Below are 20,425 nucleotides of genomic sequence, written 5' to 3'. Positions count from 1 at the left end.
CAGCCTGACCAACATAGTGAAACCCCATCTCTACTAAAAATACAAAAATTTAGCCGAGTGTGGTGGCCGGCACCTGTAATCCCAGCTACTCGGGAGGCTGAGGCAGGAGAATCGCTTGAACCCCGGAGGCAGAGGTTGCAGTGAGCCAAGATCACGCCATTGCACTCTAGCCTGGACAACAAGGCTCAAAAAAAAAAAAAAAAAGAATTCTTCACCTGCATCCCACCCAGAGCCAGTGGTCAGGACTGCTCTTCACGTGGGACTGCATTTCTAAAGCGTTGCCAGAACCCTCCACCAGAGCCCAGTGAATAGATGACCCAGAAAAGGCACGTCCTGGTTTTTTTTTTTTCCCCCCTCTTGGATACTCTGAGACACTCTGAGCTGCTGAGAAGTCTGCACACCAAGGGACCTATTACAAAGGAGACATGATATTGTTCTGGAGAGATGGCGTTTGCAATGTTGGCATGGTTACCATCTTGAGCTGGAGTAGCCGCCTGTCCACAAATTATTAATGTCACCCAGATAGGATTTTAACTTTTTCTCCCACTGTAGGCCACCTGCAGTCAAGGTGACCTTACCGACCCAGTCAATGATAATAAAACCACCAGCAATAACACAGACAGACAGCAGCTCTTGTTTTTTAATCACTTACCCTCTGCCTGATTTGAGGATGAACACTTTACTCTCATATTATCTCCCCACATCCTCACTTGGAAGGAGGCTGTTAGCCCCACTATATGGATGAGGAAACTGAGGCCTAGAAGAGTCGGATTCTTGCAGTCATCTGAAGCCTTCCCCACTCAACTCCATTTTGCACTATCTACTTTGACCCCAATATCCTTTTGCTGACACCAAATCTCACCCCTTGCTTAACTAAGAGCATCCTGAGCGCAGAGATTTCAGGATCATCTAGAACCTTCCAACCCTCTTTCAAAGCCCGCCTTGGAAGCAAACCAGCACCCAAGGCAGCTTTTGGCATTAAGAAGTGCGAAAATGTCCTGTTAGCTGCAATCTGTGAGCTGGTTCTATGAGCTGGTGGAGCTCAGAGCCCCAGTCCCAGCGCCCGCCCCCCACCAGCTTGTTCAGAGGAGCTCAGCTCTGGGGGAGAAGGCAAAGCCAACACCTATTGAGTTGCAGTTAAAATGAGGGCGAAAGAGGCTTTTGTTTCAGTTCTGCAGATGGTCTGGGAGCTTGTGTTTCTTAGCAAGAATTTTCTAGATCTTTTGGCTTGAACCATCTGAATAACTGCCTCAAGCTTTCACATGGTTCCCACTGGGTGGGCTGGGGTGGGAGGGGCTGTTGTGCATAGTCCGGGAAAGCTGGAGAAGGCTGTTCCTTCGCCCCGAGCCTTGGATTTCTTATCTGTGAAATGAGAGGCTGCAATGATGAATGGCAAAGTACCTTTTTTTTTTTCAGCTCTGAGTGTCTAGGATATTTCACCATTGGAAGACCAGCAGACAATGTCATGACAAATGACAACGCAAGAGGATACAACAGGGTTGCTTCAAAAGACAAGTGTTTGGACCATGTCAAGACCTGGAGTGAAGAAGGTAATGAACTCCTACTTCATAGCAAGCAGGCCATGGGCCAGCAGTTTGCTACTATGCTGTCTCTTGGTTAAGGCAAGGTCAGTATTATTGTTTTGATTTTACAGATGAGGAAACTGAGTCCCAGGGAGTTTAAGTGTCTTGCCCAGCTACAGCACAGAGAGCAGGGGCTCTGCTCCATCTTCACCGTTCTTCCCACCACTGCCCCTGACCTGCAGAGAGCCTGATAACATTCTTTTAGCTGTTGAGCTATCAGCATAACTGTCATCAGCTGCTGCTGAAACTGTACCCTGGGAAGCAAGGGAGAGGGTCGCTGAATTTTCACCATGGTTCTCTGCCAGGCAACTATGCTAAAAAACATCTTTTTCTCCCCAGTATGTTAGTAGGAGGCAAGCAGATTGTTATAGCCTTCTGTCTTCTTGTAGATAATGGTGGCAGGCTGGCCCCGACTCAGGAGATAAAGAGATCTGAGAGGACCATAGCCACATGAGAACGCCGACTCCTGTAGGAGGCTGGCTGGCCTCTGCAGAGACAGCACTGAGCTGCCCCTGGGGTCGTAGGTAGGACCCATTCCCTCTTTAAAGATACAAACTCCTCTACCTGGCCTTTCATAACCTGCCCCTGGCCCATCTTCTCAAGGTCATCACCCACTTCCTGGACACATTAGGCCCACCAGGTTCCCAGACTCTGCCCATGAGTTTCCAGAATGTTCTTTCCCATCCCTCCACCTCATTCTCTGCTTCTTACACTCCTTTAATACCCACTGAAATCTTAGCTCCTCTAAAGAGGAGGTAAGTTTCTCCAACTTAGAAGTGCTCTCGCCTTCCACCTACTCCCACTGTGACTCTGGTATCCATTGTCTGCCTAGAGTGACGCTGGTAGGAATGTCTGTGGCTTGCTACTGGGCATCAAGCACTATGTTTTGTCATTTAATGTAGTATAAGGTCTCATTTAATCCTCATGGGAGCTATTCCTCTTACACCCATTAAACAGATGGAAAAATTAAAGCTCAGGGAGGCATCCTCTTACCCAAAGTCACGCTGCTATTAAATGAAGAATTAGGATTTGAACCCAGGTCTTTCTGACTATAAGGTTCACACTCTTTGTTACATACATCTTCTGCTTCCCACTTCCTTAGGAGACAGCCCTGTCCTTTGTAATAGACTGTAAACACTGGAGGATGGGGCCTGTGTTTCATTCACCATCTGAGCCCCTGGGATGCCTGGCTGAGTGTCCTGGATCCAGGCACTGCTCCATGAATGCTAAATTGAATTCAGTTACACCTTCTGCGTATTACAAAACTCCCATCACCAGAGCCCCCTTTGTGAGTGGCCAAGATCTTTTGTCCTCTCCCCTTCCACCCCAGGAAGGGGAACACCTGAAATCAGCTGACAGCTAACATTAAGTGACAGCTGAGTGAAAGGCAAGAAAAGGGAGGGAGCAAGGGGGAAGGCAGGCAGGATTGCAGGAGCCAGGAGGGAGCCCAGAGAAGGAGGAGGGCTGTCCTGTTGAATCTGGCCAGCTTGCAGCTATTCAGAGTACAAGATATGGAGTTACCAGACCCAGCCTCAAATCTAGCTCTTCTATAGTAGCTGGGGAAACCCAGGCAAGTTGTTGGACCTCTCTGAGTTTCAGTTTTCTTTTCCATAAAATGGGCATGTCGGAGGCGGGGTGGAGGGGGGTGGGGGAGAATAAAAAGGGCATGTCACTGTCCTCGCTAGACCTCTTCATTCAGGAGGAATGAGGCTGTGTCTGAGGGAGGGAGGGAGTGCTGACTACTGGGCTGTTACCTACTTTAAATGGGGACAGTTGGAGGACCAGCTTAACCTGAAATGGCTTCCCCATGAAGTCATTGAGCCCTGAAGGCCTGGGGCAGCAGGGAACTCACAGAATCACAGGCCCATAATAAAGATGTTGGAGACAATTCAGTTTGGCTTTCTTACTCCAAGAGGCAGCACAGCATGGTGGACTGATGGCCAGCTCTGCCAGCAACAGGCTATCCCCAAATCCTGGCCCCCACTTGGTAATTGTGTAGCCTTGTGCATGCCACTTTGTCCATCTCAGACCACTGGTTCCTTATTTTATTTTATTTTTTTTTGAGACAGTGTTTCGCATGTTGCCCAAGCTGGAGTACAGTGGCGTGATTTCAGCTCACTGCAAACTCCGCCTCCCAGATTCAAGCAATTGTCTTGCCCCAGCCTCCTGAGTAGCTGGGATTACAGGCATGTACCACCATGCCCGGCTAATTTTTGTATTTTTTGTACGGACGTGGTCTCACTGTGTTGGCTAGGTTGGTCTCGAACTCCTGACCTCAAGTGATCCGCCTGTCTCAGCCTCCCAAAGTGCTGGGATTACAGGCATGAGCCATCGCACCTGTCCTGGTTCTTCATCTTTAATATGGAATTTAAAGTAGTTCCTTTGCCACAGCACTACTGGGAAGATCAGAGACCCAGACAATAACAGCTGGTCATTCAGTTGGCCCTGTGGGAACTAAGGCTCAGAAAGGGAAAGTAATTCACCCACAGTCACACAGCAGGTTAGTGAAATCAAGCCTATGCCCAGGCCTCCCAAAGCCCAACCCTGGGCTAAGCATCAGACAGCTGTGGCCTTACCGCAAAGAAGGCTGAGACTACCCTTGGACATGCAGCCAAGGAACTCATACTGGGAAGCACTAGTGGGATTCTGTGTCTCACTGAGCTGAAATAATTGCTTGGGTTGCCTGTGGATAGAGTATGGCAAAAAGCCCAAGTCAGAGCCTATGGTCACATGTCCAACTTGGGGTCTAATCCACAGTATAACCCTGGCCATGTCGGGTCACCTCTCTGACCTCTCTGAGCCTCAGTAGTTTCTCTGCTTACAAAATGAGGGCAAGAATTCCTGGCAATGCAAAGGAATCATATAAAACACAGACTATTTCTTTTCTTTTCTTTTTTTCTCTTTCCCTTTCCCTCTCTCTTTCTTTCTTTCTCTCTTTCTTTCCTTCCATCCTTCCTTCCCCTTCTTTCTTTCCTTTTTTTTTTTTAGACTAGGTCTTCCTGTGTCACCCAGGCTGAGTGCAATGGCGCAATCCTGGCTCACTGCAGCCTTGACCTCCTGGACTCAAGTGATCCTCCCACTTCAGCCTCCCAAGTAGTTGGGACTGACTACAGGTGTGCACCACTACACCTGGCTAATTTTCTATTTTTTATAGAGACAGGGTCTCAATATGTTGCCCTGGCTGGTATTGAACTCCTGGATGCAAGCGATCCTCTCGCCTCAGCCTCCCAAAGTGCTGGGATTACAGGTGTGAGCCACCATGCGTGGCCCGGAGCTATTTTCACAGCAGTTACCCCTGAGCCACTGGGCACCTCACTGTGCTGTTGCTAGCAACGGCTTCATTTGGTCCTCACAACAACCCTGCGTGGTGGGAACCTAATTTGTAGATAAATGGCTAGGAACAGGTAGAACCAGGATCCGAGCTCAAAAGGTATTCTCTATGTCTGTTCTCTCACCCCTCCTCTTTCCCTACCTAACTTGGGCTCCTTCTTCAGGTTTCAGTATCACCCTGACTTCTTTTGGAAGGATCCCTTGGCCTCAGGCTGGAGTGGGCACCTGTCCTAGCCCACAGAGCTGGGTTTCTCCCTTTCTTCAACCACACAGGGAGCACCACTATGCAAAGACCTCATCACGTTCACAGCCGTCTCCCCAGAGCCTCGCACTGTGCTTGGCATACAGCAGGTGCCCAGTAAATACCTGCCAAATGACTGAATGCATCTCGCCAGCCTCAGGATGCCACCAGGCCCTGAGGGAGACAGGAAGATCAGAGGAAAGCTTTTGGATTCCTGCCACGCCTCACATTAGCAGCATCTTCTCCGAGTCCTGACAGCCAGCCTCCTGGGACACCATTTGAGCCAGCTGAATTCCGGTCACCGCTTCACCTTGGAAAGGCATCCGCAGCCCTCACCAAGCAGCCCCGTAATTGACGTCACAGCGGGGCCAGGAGCTGCCCTGTTAATATTTTATATGGCCTTCACTGCGGCAAAATGCAGCCTCCAAGAGCTGGAGGGGCCGTGCAGAGTCTCCGTGGGGTTGTGAGGAGGGCACAAATGGGAAAGGGCTTCATAAACCATAAAGCTCCCAACAGATGAGCATCATTGACCCATTTCAGTCCCTGGCTTAACTCAGAAAGAGCCGGGGCCTGCACATGCCTGCAGTGGAACAAGAAGACTGCTGACCGAGCCCAAGCACTAAATCAATGGGGGATTAGGGGCTCCTGGCTACATTTCATGGAGACAGGGGGAGGGCAGAGCACTGGTGCCAGCCAGACCTGGACTCCACTCCAGGTTTGCCCCCTGCACAGCTGTGTGACTGGGTCAGCAAATGGACCACTGAGCCTCAGTCCCCCTTATCTGTGAAATGGGGATGATGGTTTCCTCGTAGCACTGCTGTGAGGATTCAGTAAAACGAGTGATGCTGAAGACCTAGCTTCACACATCGCAGGCTGTCAACACAGGCTGAAACCCTTCTCCAAAACCAAGCCTGGCACCTGAGGTTGGAGAGAGGAGATGTGGGGCCCTTTCAGGCATTCATCGGGCAGAGTGATGGCGGGAGGGAAGAAGGAGCAAGGAGGCACAGGAAGGATGATCTGGGAGCCAGGCATCTCAGATTTGGACTTTTCACCCTGGTGGGCCCACGCCAGGAGAGGTATCAGAGAGAGGATGGGCGGGGGGCCCCAGGATGGGCGGAGGGCCCCGGAAGCAGAAGCAGAAGGGCCCTCATGGACAATCTCTCTGATCCTCTGGCCCCTTCGGCAGATGAGCATCCGGGAGGGAGCAAACCATGCCGGTGGCTCACACAGCAGAGCTGGGGTCTCACTGGCCTGCAGCCCTCTGGGGCTTCATTAGCTGGGGTTTATCCAAGGCCACATGCCTAGCTGGGGAGGCAGATGTGTTGGAAGACATGATGCAATGGCCCCATTCCTGGTGGTGACCTCCACTTCTTTGGCCTGGACAATAGGAGGAACCTCATCCCCCGCCCCTTCCTGGTCTCTCTCCAGTCCATTTTCCCATGAATCCTGGGAGCTTCCCAAAATGTAAATCTGACCTTGTCCTCACCCTGCTTAAAACCTTTCCATGATCCCACACTTAAGGTCTCCAGAGAAAATACAGGAGGCTCAGTTAAAACTGAATTTCAAGCTGGGTATGGTGGCACACACCCATAGTGCTACTCAGCAGGCTGAGGCAGGAAGATCGCTTGAGGCCAGGAGTTTGAGGCCAGCCTGGGCAACATAGTGTAACCCTGTCTTTAAAAAAAAAAAAAAAAAAAAAACCTTCAGATAAACAATGAATAATATTTTAGTATAAGAATGTCCCAGATATTGCATACACATGCTACAGAAATTATTTGTTGTTCATATGAAATCCAAATTTAACAGGACAACCTATATTTTAATTTGCTAAATCTGGTGTTCCTACATACATTGCCCTCAGGAAAAAGGACAAAGCCTTTTTTTTTCTTTCTTTCTCTTTGAGATGGAATCTCAAAAGCCTGTCACCCAGGCTGGAGTGCAGTGGCACCATCTCGGCTCACTGCAAGCTCCGCCTCCCAGGTTTAAGCATTTCTCCTGCCTCAGCCTCCTGAGTAGCTGAGACTACAGACGCACACCACCATGCCCAACTAATGTTTGTATTTATAGTAGACACAGAATTTCACCATGTTGGCCAGGCTGGTCTCAAACTCCTGGCCTCAAGTGATCTGCCTGCCTTGGCCTCCCAAAGTGCTGGGATTACAGGTGTGAGCCACCACACCTGGCCAGGATAAAGGATGAAGTCTTTAGTTAGCCCATGAGACCAGTTTGGCCCTGAGCTCATCCCTCCGCTCTCTTCCATATGGACCCTCTGCTTCAGACACAGCTTGTTGCCTTTACTTGAGAAACTCAAGCCCTCCTCCCCCTCTCTGTCCTTTGCAGATGTCCTTTCATTGGAACCCTCTTGGTATCATCTCCTCCCAGTGCCCCACAGTGCTTGACCTGACTCATCCTCAGGCCTCTGAAGCATCATCACTTCCTTTCGAGGCCTGTGTTGTATCTGCTCTGTGTGGAGGAGTGCCTCTCTCTGTCTGTCCTGTTCACGTGAGGTACGGCAGGGGTTCCGCAAACATTTGTTGCAGTGAATTACTAAATTCCACAGCCCCTTACACTTTTCCTATCAACAGTTTCCCCTCCTTCAGCCAAATCCTGTGTGCCCCTCAAAGCCCTGTTGGAACCCTATCTCCTCCAGGCCTTCCCTGAGCCCCATAGACTTCCCTGTGGGGAGGACTCCCTCAGAAGCTCTTTTCTTCTGAGATGCATCTGGTATGTCTCAGTCACATCTGGGGCAGCAAACAATCTTTTTATCCCATAAGCTTGGCAAGATCAGCAACCCTCAGACTCCCCTGCTATGACCTGTGGTGGTGAGCACTGTGTCTTCCTGACAGACAGTGCTTCTCAACAAACGCTGGTGAGCTTGGGGGAAGCCAAGCTGAGCTCCTGTATTGGCCTCTCCTCCCTGCCACTGGCCAATAACCAAAATCCTAACCCAGCCCTGAAGCAAAGCATCTTACATCCTGTATTCCTATAAAGGAGGCAGGGAGACATCCTTAGTTCCCACTTTATAGGACAGGAAACTAAGGGAGTAGAGGAACCCATTTGTATTAGGGTTCTCTAAAGGGACATAATTACTGGCATGTATATATGTGTATATATATGTGTATATATGTATATGTGTGTGTATATATATGTATGTGTATGTATATGTATATGTATATATAAAGGGGAGTTTATTACGTATTAACTCATACGATCGCAAGGTCTCACGATAGGCCGTCTGCAGGCTGAGGAGCAAGGAGAGCCAGTCCAAGTTTCAAAACTGAAGAACTTGGAGTCCGATGTTTGAGGGCAGGAAGCATCCAGCACAGGAGAAAGATGTAGGCTGGGAGGCTAGACCAGTCTCTCGTTTACATTTTTTCTGTCTGTTTATATTCTAGCAGCTGATTAGATGGTGCTCACCCAGGTTAAAGATGGGTCTGCCTTTCCCAGCCCACTGAGTCAAATGTTAATATCCTTTGGCAACACTCTCACAGACACACCCAGGATCAATACTTTGTATCCTTCAGTCCAATCAAGTTGACAGTCAGTATCAACCATCACACCATTGTTCAAGGCTCAGGTCTCTGGATGCCATCCTACCCCAGGGTCTTTGCACCTGCTCTTCCTCTGCCTGGAACACTCTTCCCAGAGATCTTGACATGGATGATGTCGCAGATTAAAGATGGCCACATAGGCCAGGTGTGGTGGCTGACACCTGTAATCCTAGCACTTTGGGAGGCCAAGGCAGGAGGACAGCCCCAGGCAGAGTTCAAAACCAGTCTGAGCAGCATAGTGAGACCCCATTGCTACAAAAAAAAAAATAAGAAAAAAGTAGCCAGGCAGGGTGGCACACTCCTGTAGTCCCAGCTACTCAGGAGGCTCAGGTGGGAGGATTGCTTGAGCTGAGGAGTTTGAGGATGCAGTGAACTATGATTGTGTTGCTACAGTTCTGCCTGGGCAACAGAGCAAGACCCTATCTCTACACAAAAACAGTTTTTTAATTAACTCGGTGTTGTGGTGCATGCTTACTCAGGAGGTCAAGGCAGGAGGACTGTTTGAGCCTGGGAGCTTGAGGATGCAGTGAGCTATGATCGTGCCACTGCACTCCAGCGTGGGAAATGGAGTGAGACCCTGTCTCAAAAAATTAAAAAAAAAAAGATTTCATACTAATCACAACTTTGGTACACTTCAAAATCATTTTTGTTACTATCTGCAATGTAGATGATGTCTCTTTTCATATAAAATATAATATACATTTATAAATTTATAAAATACAAAGATGGAGTTTCACCATGTTGGCCAGGCTGGTCTTGAACTCCTGGCCTCAAATGATCTGCCCACCCTGGCCTCCCAAAGTTCTGGGATTACAGGTGTGAGCCACCACACCCGGCTGATCATGTCCCATAAGTAAGGCCACAAATATTTTGCTGCTACCGCCACATCAAGAAGTGGCATCCCTTTACCTGCCCTTTGAATCTGGGCAGGCTTGTGACTTGCTCTGACAACAGAATGTGGCAGAAGTGACCCTTTATGAGTTCAGGAGCCTAGGCCTCAAGAGACCTTGCAAGCTTGTGCCTTCCCCCTCTTGGAATGCTGCTCCTAGACCACCACATAAGGCAGCTGGTCTACCAGCTGGAGGATAGGAGGCCATGTGATAGGGATCTGAGACACCCTGGCCAACAGCCAGCGCCAGCCACCAGATGTGTGAGCGAGGCCTTCTTGGACCTTCCAGCTCAGCTGTGACTCCAACTGAATGCAGCTGCAAGTATGACCAGGAGAAACGGGCAGAGGAACCACTCAGGCCAACCAGACTCATGAAAATGGTTGTTGTAAGCCACTAAGTTTGGGGGTTTGTTAGGCGGCTATAGATAACCAAGACAACTGCCTCCTCATTCAGGTGCCTGCTCCCTTTCCCTTCAGTCCCTTCCCTCCCCGCTCAAACCCCCGCCAATTGCTGTTTATGCCATTATCCTGTTTCATCCTGTCCAAGGCATTTATCACTGTCTGAAACCATGATGTATTCACTTATGGACCTGCAGTGCATTTCCGCCACGAGGCTGCAATTTCCATGAGGGCAGGGGCCAGAATGGTTTGTTCCCTGCCATCTCCCTCGAGCCTGTGTGTGTGGTGTCTGGCACAGAGAAGCTGCTGTAATTGTTGTTGATAGAGAGATCGTGTGCCTGCCCCTTGCTGCTGTGGTGCCTGGGGGAGCAGCGTGGCAGGTGAGAGCTCCTGCCTGGTCGTGTCTTCCAAAACCGGTGCCCTTGGGAGGGCAGGAGGGCAGGCCGGGTGGCTGGGTTGTTTCAGGGGCAAAAGCTTCAGGGAGCCCAAGTTGAATAGAAAGAAAAGGAAACTGCCACAATGTTCCTTTTCAGCAGGGGCTTAGATTCAGGCCAAGGAAGTTACTAGGGCTTCTCTCCTCCAGGTCAGCTGCGAATTGCCAGCAGCCCAGCCACGCCCTTCTGCAAGATCACCAAGCTGAGAAACTGGGCAATGGGAGGGAGTGTTGGGGACACTAAGTCACTTCCCACGGGCCAACTATTTCCAAGTCCCTCAGAGTCCTCAGAGTCTGCTTTTTCCAGTGCCAAGGAATTGGTCCAGCAGCCACAGCTTCAGTTGAGGAAAAAATACATACCCAAGAGAAAAAGAATCAGCTCCCGGGTGCCTTCTTTTTCTCCTTTTTTTTTTTTTTCCTTTTTTTATTTTTTTGAGACGAAGTCTCGCTCTGTCACCCAGGCTTGAGTTCAGTCGCGCGATCTTGGCTCACTGCAATCTCCACCTCCCAGGTTCAAGTGATTCTCCTGCCTCAGCCTCCAGAGCAGCTGGAATTACAGGCACGTGACACTACTCCTGGCTAATTTTTGTATTTTTAGTAGAGACGGGGTTTCACCATGTTGCTCAGGCTGGTCTCCAACTCCTGACCTTGTGATCCACCTGCCTCGGCCTCCCAAAGTGCTGGGATAACAGGTATGATCCGGGTACCTCTTTAAGCTACCATTCTGCATTCTGTAGGAGCAGAGAGAGCATCACCATGGTTCAAGCCAGGCTACTTTCAAGTTAGGTGGACTTGTGTTGGTATTACGTCTCCATGACTGTGTGACCTTGGGGATGTGACTTGACCTTCCTGAGCACCAGTTTCTGCATCTATTAGGATTGGACAGTGAAGGCCAAACTCCTAAGGTTGTGATGAGAATTTAATGAGAGCATGCATGCCCAGCACAACTTCGCGCACACGCAAACAGTAAAACCGATTGTAGGTAAGCTTATGAGTACTTCTTCACCTGTTGGCACATGGGGGTTGAGGGGAAGAGCAAGGTTTGCAGTTAAATGCAGACCCTTCCTGGAGACCAGGGCCACATTTAGGGGTTGCCTGGCCGAGACTAGGACTATGGTATGAATCCTTGGTCCACAATAGACTGCCTGATTCTAACTGGCTTCTCTAACAGATGAGATGAGCACTCAGAGAAGCCCTCAGAGGGCCTCCAATCCTCCTGGAACCCCACTGGTATAGATAGGTCAGTGGTTTGGAGGTAGAGCCCTGACAAGGATTCAGAAGGCCTGGGTTAAAGGCCCAGCTCTGGCACTAATGTGCTGTGTGACATGGAACAAATCATTTGCCCTCTCCGGGCTCTAGTGTCCTCATCTATAAAATGGGTCATTCATCTCTGACTTACCGAACTCATAGGGTTGTTGAGCTGATGAGCTAATTTAGATGAAAGAGTGCTTTGAAATGCATTTGCTGTTTGGTGAATAAAAAGGGGATATATATTAAAACTGAAAGGACTCCTGGATTCTCTAGCAAAGCCCCTCTAAAGCCTTTAAACCAGGCAATATAAATATGAGTTCAAACCCTGGCTTTTATTAGTAACTTGCACGACTTTGGGCAAATGAGTTAACCCCTGGCACTGCTAGTGGTATGATTTTTCTTCTGAAAGACACAGGACCTGTGAAGCAAGAAAAGGCTGGAAGAAGCTACAAGATACAGGGTAGACAAGATGAGGAGGAGAAGCCCACCAGCCCCTAAAACCCCTGGGCAACCGGTGGTGGGGAGGTCCCCACCTGACTGTGAGCTTAGGTGGGGGCTACCTGTTCCTCTTTCCATCCCCCACAAGCAGTCCTCTGGATCTCAGCCCACCCCAGGTAGATGGTGACTCAAGTTGTTCTGCAGGGACTGGTCCCCCTGCCTCTGTTACCATGGCACTGCAGCACAGCCTGGCCAATCAGGAAGGAGATGAGTATCTGAGTCTCTGTTGCTAAAGCTGGAGCAGGACACCTAGCCAATGGGAAGGGCAGCAGAGTGGAGCCACCATGGAAAGCTCAGCAGTGAGGTTCAAACCATGTTTTTTGTCTCTATGTCTCATTTTCAGGAGGTGGGCTGGGTTTTCTGCATTCCCTTTTTTTTTTTTTTTGCAAAGAGCATCTTGCAACCCCAAGAGGATATTCAGGAGTCACGATGGGGTGCATAACAAGAAGAACCTTTGAAGAGTCAGAAAGGACTCAAACTCAGCAGGGCACAGCTTCAGATGAATTATTCCCCCAGATGCTCAGCATCACCTGTGTTTATGATCTTAGCTCATCCCCACAGCTCTACCTAGCCCCATCTGTCCTAGGAAATAACTGCAGACTGCAGAAAAATCCCCACCCCCAAAGTAAGAAAAGGAATGTGGGGTCACCTCCTTATGCCCAATAGCTTTGTGGCTTTGGACAAACTCCTTAACCTCTCTTCCTGCAGGCAAGGTAGTGGAGTAGCATAGAGACATGGGGCAGACACAGGGGCTGCCCCAGTGTAAAATTAGAAGATTGGGAAAATGGGCTCTGTGATTCCTTTCAGATCTCACATTCTAGACTTGATGCTTTTTCACCTTCAGGCTCTGGATAAAGTGGATCTACAAGAAATAACTTCCCAAGGAGGAGTCCTGTAAATAGTATGAGTGGACAAATAAGACGCAGGCTGCTTTTTGCCACGAAATTGCCAGACAAGGAGGGATGTCTGTTTCAGAGCCCCGGGCCACGGGACTGTAGTCACACAGCTACCTGCATGCAGAGCCCAGAGTAGAAGACCTAGATCCTTTACCCTGCATCATGCAATCTTCTTAAACCAGTCTTCTTATCCTTGGGTGGGCAATCAGGGAGCTGTACACGCCCACACCTCCAACACCCTTTATTTTGCAAACACGGGCATAAAAACAACTGCAAGGGAAAGTGTGTCCCACCCCTTCCCCACTCCCTTCTGGCTTTCTTTCTGTTGCCTGGCAACAGTTCTATCCAGAAACCTGGGTGTCATCCTGGATAACTCCCTCACCCTTATCCTTCCCATAAAACCCATGGCCCAATCACGTCTGTTTTATCTCCTAAATGGCCCCCAAGTCCATGCACTCCTCCCCTCCCCCATCACCTCCCCAGTCCAAGGTTCCATCATGAATTTCCTGGACATCTACATTGGCTTCCCACAGGCCTCCGGCTTTCACACTTGCTCATCCCATCCCCTGCTTCCATATTCTATAACCACAGCCAAAATAATCTTTTAAAAATACAAATCTGATCCTGTCACCTGCTCCTTGCTTAGAACCTCTAAGAATAAAAATCAAAATCTTCAGCATGCCCAAGAGCACTGCATGGTCAGGCCTACTTCCTGACTTTATCTTGCCCTGTGCATGCCCTTCCCTTTCTTCCTGAACATTTTTTCCTCCCCAGTTCTTCTGTTTAATCCTGCTCACTCTGTAGCCCTCAGTTCTATGGTCACTTGGGGAGCCTTTGCTGACCTTCATGACTAGGTCAGATTGCCCTGTGATGGACTCTCCCAGCACCATGTGCCCTTTTTGTCTGTAGCAGTTATCATAGTTACAATTTTACTCTTATTTACCATTATTTGATTTATATCTGTAAGCTCTGCCTCACACTTCATGAATGCAGTGATTTTACCTTGTTATTTGCTTGAAATATGGATGGATGGATGGATGGATGGATGGATGGATGGATGGGTGGATAGATGGACAGGAGTTGGATGAATAGGTGGGTGGGTGGATGGATGGATGGATATTTAGACGAACATGAGTTGGATCAGTAGGTGTATGGATGGATGGGTATATGGATGAATGAATGAATGTTTGGATGAACAGGAGTTAAATAGGTGGATGAATGGATGGATGATGCATGGATGTACAGGAATTAGATAAATAGGTATATGGATGGATGGATGTATAGATGGGTGAATGAGTGTATGTAGGTATATATATATATGGATGGATGGATGCATGGATGAATGGATGGATGAGTAGATGGATGGGTGGATGTTTGCATGAATAAGAGTTGGATAAATAGGTGGATGGATGGATGGACAAGAATTTGATGAATAGATATATGTATAGATGCATGAATGAATAGATGGATGTATATATGGATGGCTGGATGGATGGATGTTTGGATGAAAAGGAGTTGGATATATAGGTGGATGGATGAATGTGTGGGTGGATGGAGATGGATATATGGATGGATGGATGGGTGTATAGAGAGATGGATGCTCCCATTTTTCCTAGCTTACTTAGATCTAACCATATCTCCCTCTAGTCTGTGGCCCACTAGCCTTCCACCTGTTCATTCAATATACACCAAGCATATCTGATGTGCCAGGAATATGCCCACAGTGCTGTGGGAACCCAAAGAAAGAGGTATTTCCATGCCTTGAAACACCCTTGAAACTTAGATAATAATAACAGCTACTTCCAATTAACATTTACTATTTGGCCAGGCACAGTGGCTCATGCCTGTAATCCCAGCACTTTGGGAGGCCACGGCGGATCGCTTGAGCTCAGGAGTTCGAGAGCAACCCTGTCAATATGGCAAAACCTCATCTATACAAAAAAATACAAAAATTAGCTGGGCATGGTGGTACATACCTGTAGTCCCAGCTACCTGGGGGTGCTGAAGCAGGAGGATTTCTTGAACTTGGGAGATTGAGGTTGTGGCGAGCTGAGATCATGCCACTGCACTCCAGCCTGGGTGACAAAGTGAGACCCTGTCTAAAAAAAAAAAATTGTTTTACTACTCTGTGCCAGAGACCATGGTAGGCTCTCCTGAGAAGCTCTCACTCCTTTTTGTCTACTAATCCAGTAGAAGAAACCAGAAGCCTGATGGTGTCTCAAAGTTCAGCTTCGGTGTGGCCTCCTCCAAGGATTCCTCCCTGGTCAGTCAGTCCTTGGCTGATCTCCCATCCTCAGAACTGCCCCAGCATGTGAGTCTGGGGTGCTCTTGCTGGTCTTTGCTCATAAACTGCTTTTCTTTTTCTTTTTCTATGTATACATTTTTTTGAGACGGAGTCTTGCTCTGTCACCCAGGCTCTCTGAGTTTCTTCCTCTCCACCAGAGAGTGGCATTCCTTATTCCCCAGGAATTAGTAAACTCCCTAGAGACACATGTGCCAGGAATGTGTCCACATCTCACAAAACACCCTTTTGTGGCGTGGGCACCCCTTCTTTCTTTTCTTTATTTTTGAAACAGGGTCTCACTCTGTCGCCCAGGCTGGGGTGCGGTGGCGCGATCTTGGCTCACTGCAGCTGACTTCCCGGCCTCAAGCAATTCTCCACCTCAGCCTTCCGAGTAGCTGAGACTACAGGCATGTGCCACTATGCCCAGTTTATTATTATTATTATCATTATTATTATTTTAGTAGAGATGAGGTCTATGTTGCCAAGGCTGGTCTCAAACTCCTGAGCTCAAGCAATCCTCCCATCTTGGCCTCCCAAAGCACTGGGATTACAGGCGTGAGCCACTGTGCCCGGCTGGCACCTCTTCTTTCAATCCTCACAGGACTCTGAGGGAAGCGTGATTTACCCCGATTTTAAATAGCAGGAAACTGATTTGCCCTGGGTCACACAGATAAAAAGTGGTAAAACTAGTGCTGAAACCCAGGTCGATTTGAATCCAAGGCCAAAATCCTTAACCAGTATCCTCAGGCTGGGATAGTCCCTCCAACAGCCCAAATATGGCTGCTACACCCATGCCTGACCACCACTGGGTGGGGTAGCCCATTCTATTGTTGAATTTCTACCTGTCAAAGAGTTTATTCTCACCCAGTTGAAATATGCCCCTCTGAAACTGCTACCCAGTGACCCTGACTCTGCTCCCTGGTTACAGAACAAGTGCTTCCCCTCTTCCACATGGCAGCCTGTCAATAATTTATAGCCAGCCCTCCTGTCTCCCCTGCATCTGATCCTCTCCAGAGAGGGGCAGGAGAGGGGAGAGACTACGAACCTGGAACTACAAAACCCAAGTTCTCATCCTGGCTTAGCCACTGTCCACAGACCAGTAAGTTCCAAAAGAAAATTAAATAGGTGATTTTGACAAATAAGGACATTGAAAAAAATGGCCAACTCCTAGCACCCTTGTTTCATAAAAGAAAGGGCATCCTGACACAGAAAAAAGTAGGGCAGACAATTTCAGAATTAATTTATCTTTATGAAAATTCCTGACTTTGTCCCTGTTCCTCTCATTTCACCATGTCCTGGTGCTGACTCTGTGGGGGACTGGCCCAGGTCTGTAGGCCTTTGAGAACCTTTGCTTCAACCCATTAAAGAAAACACTGCTGGCCAGAAAACCCAAAGTAGAGGATTCCACCATCAGAACACAGTAAGTGACCCTGTTTGAAGAGGGAAGGAAGAGCTGAAAGTGCCTGGCACTGAGAAATGGCTGAGCTCAGGAAGTGAGACAGACTTCTCCATTGCATTGTGGTTTCATATCCAGTTTCTATCTCAGCTTAGAGGGGCAAAGGTTTTTCCTACTCCACGGGTACCCTGTGACCACCCAAGGTCACGTCTCTAGCCAGCAGAACTCACTGGAAGTCAAGAAGGCTGTTTATGTCCCATGGCAGGAGGCCAGTGAGAAAAGCTGGTTTTATTCAAAGGCAGCAGATTTTCTCTTGGGGAAGTTTTGGGCTTGGTCTGAAGGATGACCCTCTAACCCAAAGGCTTTCTCATTACTCGTTCTTTCATTTATTTAATATTTACTGAATATCTTCTATGTGCAAGGCACTGTTCTAATGTTAGGAGTACCAAGGCAAGCAAAGAATGATTTGGTCTTTGTTCCCATGGAGCTTAGCATTGATTAGAAAAGGCTGACATTAATTCAAGTTGAAGGAATAAGTGTAAACTGATGGCTGTGATGAAGGCTACAGAAGAGGCACATGTTACTCTGAGAGTGTGATATAAGGAGGGTTCCCCTAGTCGGTGGTCATGGAAGGCTGACATAGTAATGGCCAAGCTGGGATTGAAAGAAGGAAGAGTATGCATTCACCAGGTGAAGAAGGAGGGGAAGCAGATTCCAGGCAGAGTGCTTGGTGTGGAATGAACATAAATCACATGAAGAACTGCAGTGAGGCTGGTATGACTGCAGGGCGGTGAGCAATAGGAAAGAGCATGCAAGATGAGGCTGGAGAGGTAGGTGGAGGCTCACATGTTGCTGGATAGGTAGGTGGGGTTTTCTCCTTTTCTTGAGTGAAACAGGAAGCCACTGAAGGGCACTGAATGTGAAAAGTGGCATTAAGTATTATTACTTGAAGGCAGAGAGGAAACAACAGCTGCCTCTTCCAGAAGTCAAACTGATCATGATAGTGGTGGTAATAAAAAGAATGATTGGCTGGGTGTGGTGGCTCACGCCTGTGATCCCAGCACTTTGGGAGGCTGAGGTAGGCGGATCACTTAAGGTCAGGAGTTTGAGACCAGCCTGGGCAATATGGCAAAATCCTGTCTCTACTAAAATAAAAAAATTATCCAGGCATGGTGGTGCATGCCTGTAATCCCAGCTACTCATGAGGCTGAGGCAGGAGAATTGCTTGAGCCCAGGAGACAGAGCTAGCAGTGAGCCAAGATCGTACCACTGCACTCCAGCCTGGGTGACAGAGCGAGACTCCGTCTCAAAAACATAACAAAACTATAATGATTAAAAAATAATAAGTGGCTGGGCACAGGTGGCTCACACCTATAATCACTGCACTTTGGGAGGCCGAGGCAGGAGCACTGCTTGAGCTCAGGAGTTTCAGGCTGCAGTGAGCTACGATCATGCCACTGCTCTTCAGCCTTGGTGACAGAGGGAGACCTTCTCTCTAAAATTAATTATATTAGTAATAATAGTAAGAGAACTCATGTTACTAGACTGGGCGCCTGTAATCCCAGCACTTTCGGAGGCTGAGGCGGGCGGATCACGAGGTCAGGAGATCCAGACCATCCTGGTTAACACAGTGAAACCCAGTCTCTACTAAAAATACAAAAAAATAGCTGGGCGTGGTGGCAGGCGCCTGTGGTCCCAGCTACTTAGGAGGCTGAGGCACGAGAAATGCTTGAACCCCAGAGGTGGAGGTTGCAGTGAGCTGAGATCACACCATTGCACTCCAGCCTGGGCGACAGAGTGAGACTGTCTCCAAAATAAGAGAGAGGTCATGTTACTAAATGCTATATACGATGAAGTGGACATTGTTATTCCCATTTTACAGCTGACAAAACTGAGGCACAGACAGACAAACTCACCCAAGGTCACACAGTAGATGGTAGAGCTGGCAGATAAGTGAGTGACCTCTGGGCACCTAAAAAATTACTCTCTTAAATAAGTCACAGGACAGGGAAGTGCTATGAAAGAGGGTTTGGGGTCGGGTGTGGTGGCTCACCCCTGTAATCCCAGCACTTTGGGAGGCTGAGGCAGGTGGATCATTTGAGGTCAGGAGTTTGACACCAGCCTGGCCAACATGGCGAAACCCCATCTCTACTAAAAATACAAAAATTAGGCCGGGCACGGTGGCTCAGGCCTGTACTCCCAGCACTGTGGGAGACCAAGGTGGGCAGATCACGAAGTCAGGAGTTTGAAACCAGCCTGGCCAACATGGAGAAACCCTGTCTCTACTAAAGATACAAAAAATTATCCAGGCGTGGTGGTGCGCACCTGTAATCCCAGCTACTAGGGAGGCTGAGGCAGGAGAATTGCTTGAACCCGGGAGGTGGCGGTTGCAGTGAGCTGAGATTGTACCACTGCTCTCCAGCCTGGGCGACAGGAAAGACTCTGTCTAAAAAAAAAAAAAAAAAATTAGCTGGGCATGGTGGCAGGCGCCTATAATCATAGCTACTCAGGAGGCTGAGGCAGGAGAAATGCTTGAGCTGGGGAGACAGAGATAGCAGTAAGCAGAGATCATACCACTGCACTGCAGACTGGGCAACAGAGCAAGACTCTGTCTAAAAAAAAAGAAAGAGTCTGAGGGACAACAACTTGAAAGAAACTTGGTTTGTAACTTAGGCCCTTAATCCATGTGGTTTGTTCTGTCAATAAGCATGCATGCATGGAGTGCCTGCTACATGCTAGGCACACTGAGGCCATAGCAGGGACCAAAACCAATCCCAGCACTTACATTCCAGTGAGCAGAAAAGACAATGCAGAAGCAGGCAGATAATGCAGAAAATTTTAGATGATGTTAAGGGCTACGGGGAAGAGACAAGAGGACACAGAGGTGGTGCTTTCTAGACAGGGTGGTCAGGGAAGGCCTTTCTGAGAAGGCAACGAGTGACACCCACAATGAGGAACCAACCAAGTCACAATCTTGGGAAGAGGGTTTCAAGAAGAGGGAAGAGACGTGCAAAGGCCCTGAAGCAGGAGCAACCTTGGGGTGTTCACGGAACAAAAAACAGGAAAAGCTGCATCATTCTGAGTGAGTAGGAGGAGATGAGATTGGAGAATGGAAACTTCCAGAAGCTCAGGCAGGCCTCACAGGGCCTTATGGGCCCTGGCAAGGAGTTGAGGTTTCATCCTGAATTGATGGGAAGTCGCTGAAGGATCTTCAAGCAGGGGAATGATACAACCTGTTCTATGCTTGTCTGTTTGTTTGAGACAGTCTCACTCTGTCCCTCAGGCTGGAGTATAGTGGTGTGATCTCAGCTCAATGCAACCTCCACTTCCTGGGTTCCAGTGATTCTCCTGCTTCAGCTTCCTGAGTAGCTGGGACTACAGGCACGTGACACCATGCCTGGCTAATTTTTGTATTTTAGGTAAAGATGGGGTTTTGTTGGTCGGGCGTGGTGGCTCACGCCTGTTATCCCAGCACTTTGGGAGGCCGAGGCTCCCAAAGTCACTGGCTCCCAAAGTCACTGGCCGAGGTCACTGGGGAAATGCAATCACGACACGAGGTCAGGAGATTGAGACCATCCTGGTTAACACGGTGAAACCCCATCTCTACTAAAAATACAAAAAATTAGCTGGGCATGGTGGCGGGCGCCTGTGGTCCCAGCTACTCCGGAGGCTGA

The 20,425-nt window shown here is 48.7% G+C and overlaps 1 protein-coding gene across 1 annotated transcript; it reads left to right on the top strand.

Annotated features, from left to right (window-relative positions):
- Positions 1 to 1,251: 1,251 nt before the first annotated feature.
- On the top strand, positions 1,252 to 7,219 carry YWHAH-AS1 (YWHAH antisense RNA 1). Its single transcript, XM_071080469.1, is given in 5 exon segments — positions 1,252 to 1,403; positions 1,406 to 1,471; positions 1,473 to 1,574; positions 1,576 to 1,627; positions 5,078 to 7,219. Coding segments are annotated over 5 exon segments (693 nt in total). The 5' UTR covers positions 1,252 to 1,262; the 3' UTR covers positions 5,410 to 7,219.
- The last annotated feature ends 13,206 nt before the right edge of the window (positions 7,220 to 20,425 follow it).

Source organism: Macaca nemestrina, chromosome 15, assembly GCF_043159975.1.
Source record: "Macaca nemestrina isolate mMacNem1 chromosome 15, mMacNem.hap1, whole genome shotgun sequence".
NCBI classification, from domain to species: domain Eukaryota; kingdom Metazoa; phylum Chordata; class Mammalia; order Primates; family Cercopithecidae; genus Macaca; species Macaca nemestrina.
This window is presented reverse-complemented; position numbering and strand designations above follow the sequence as displayed.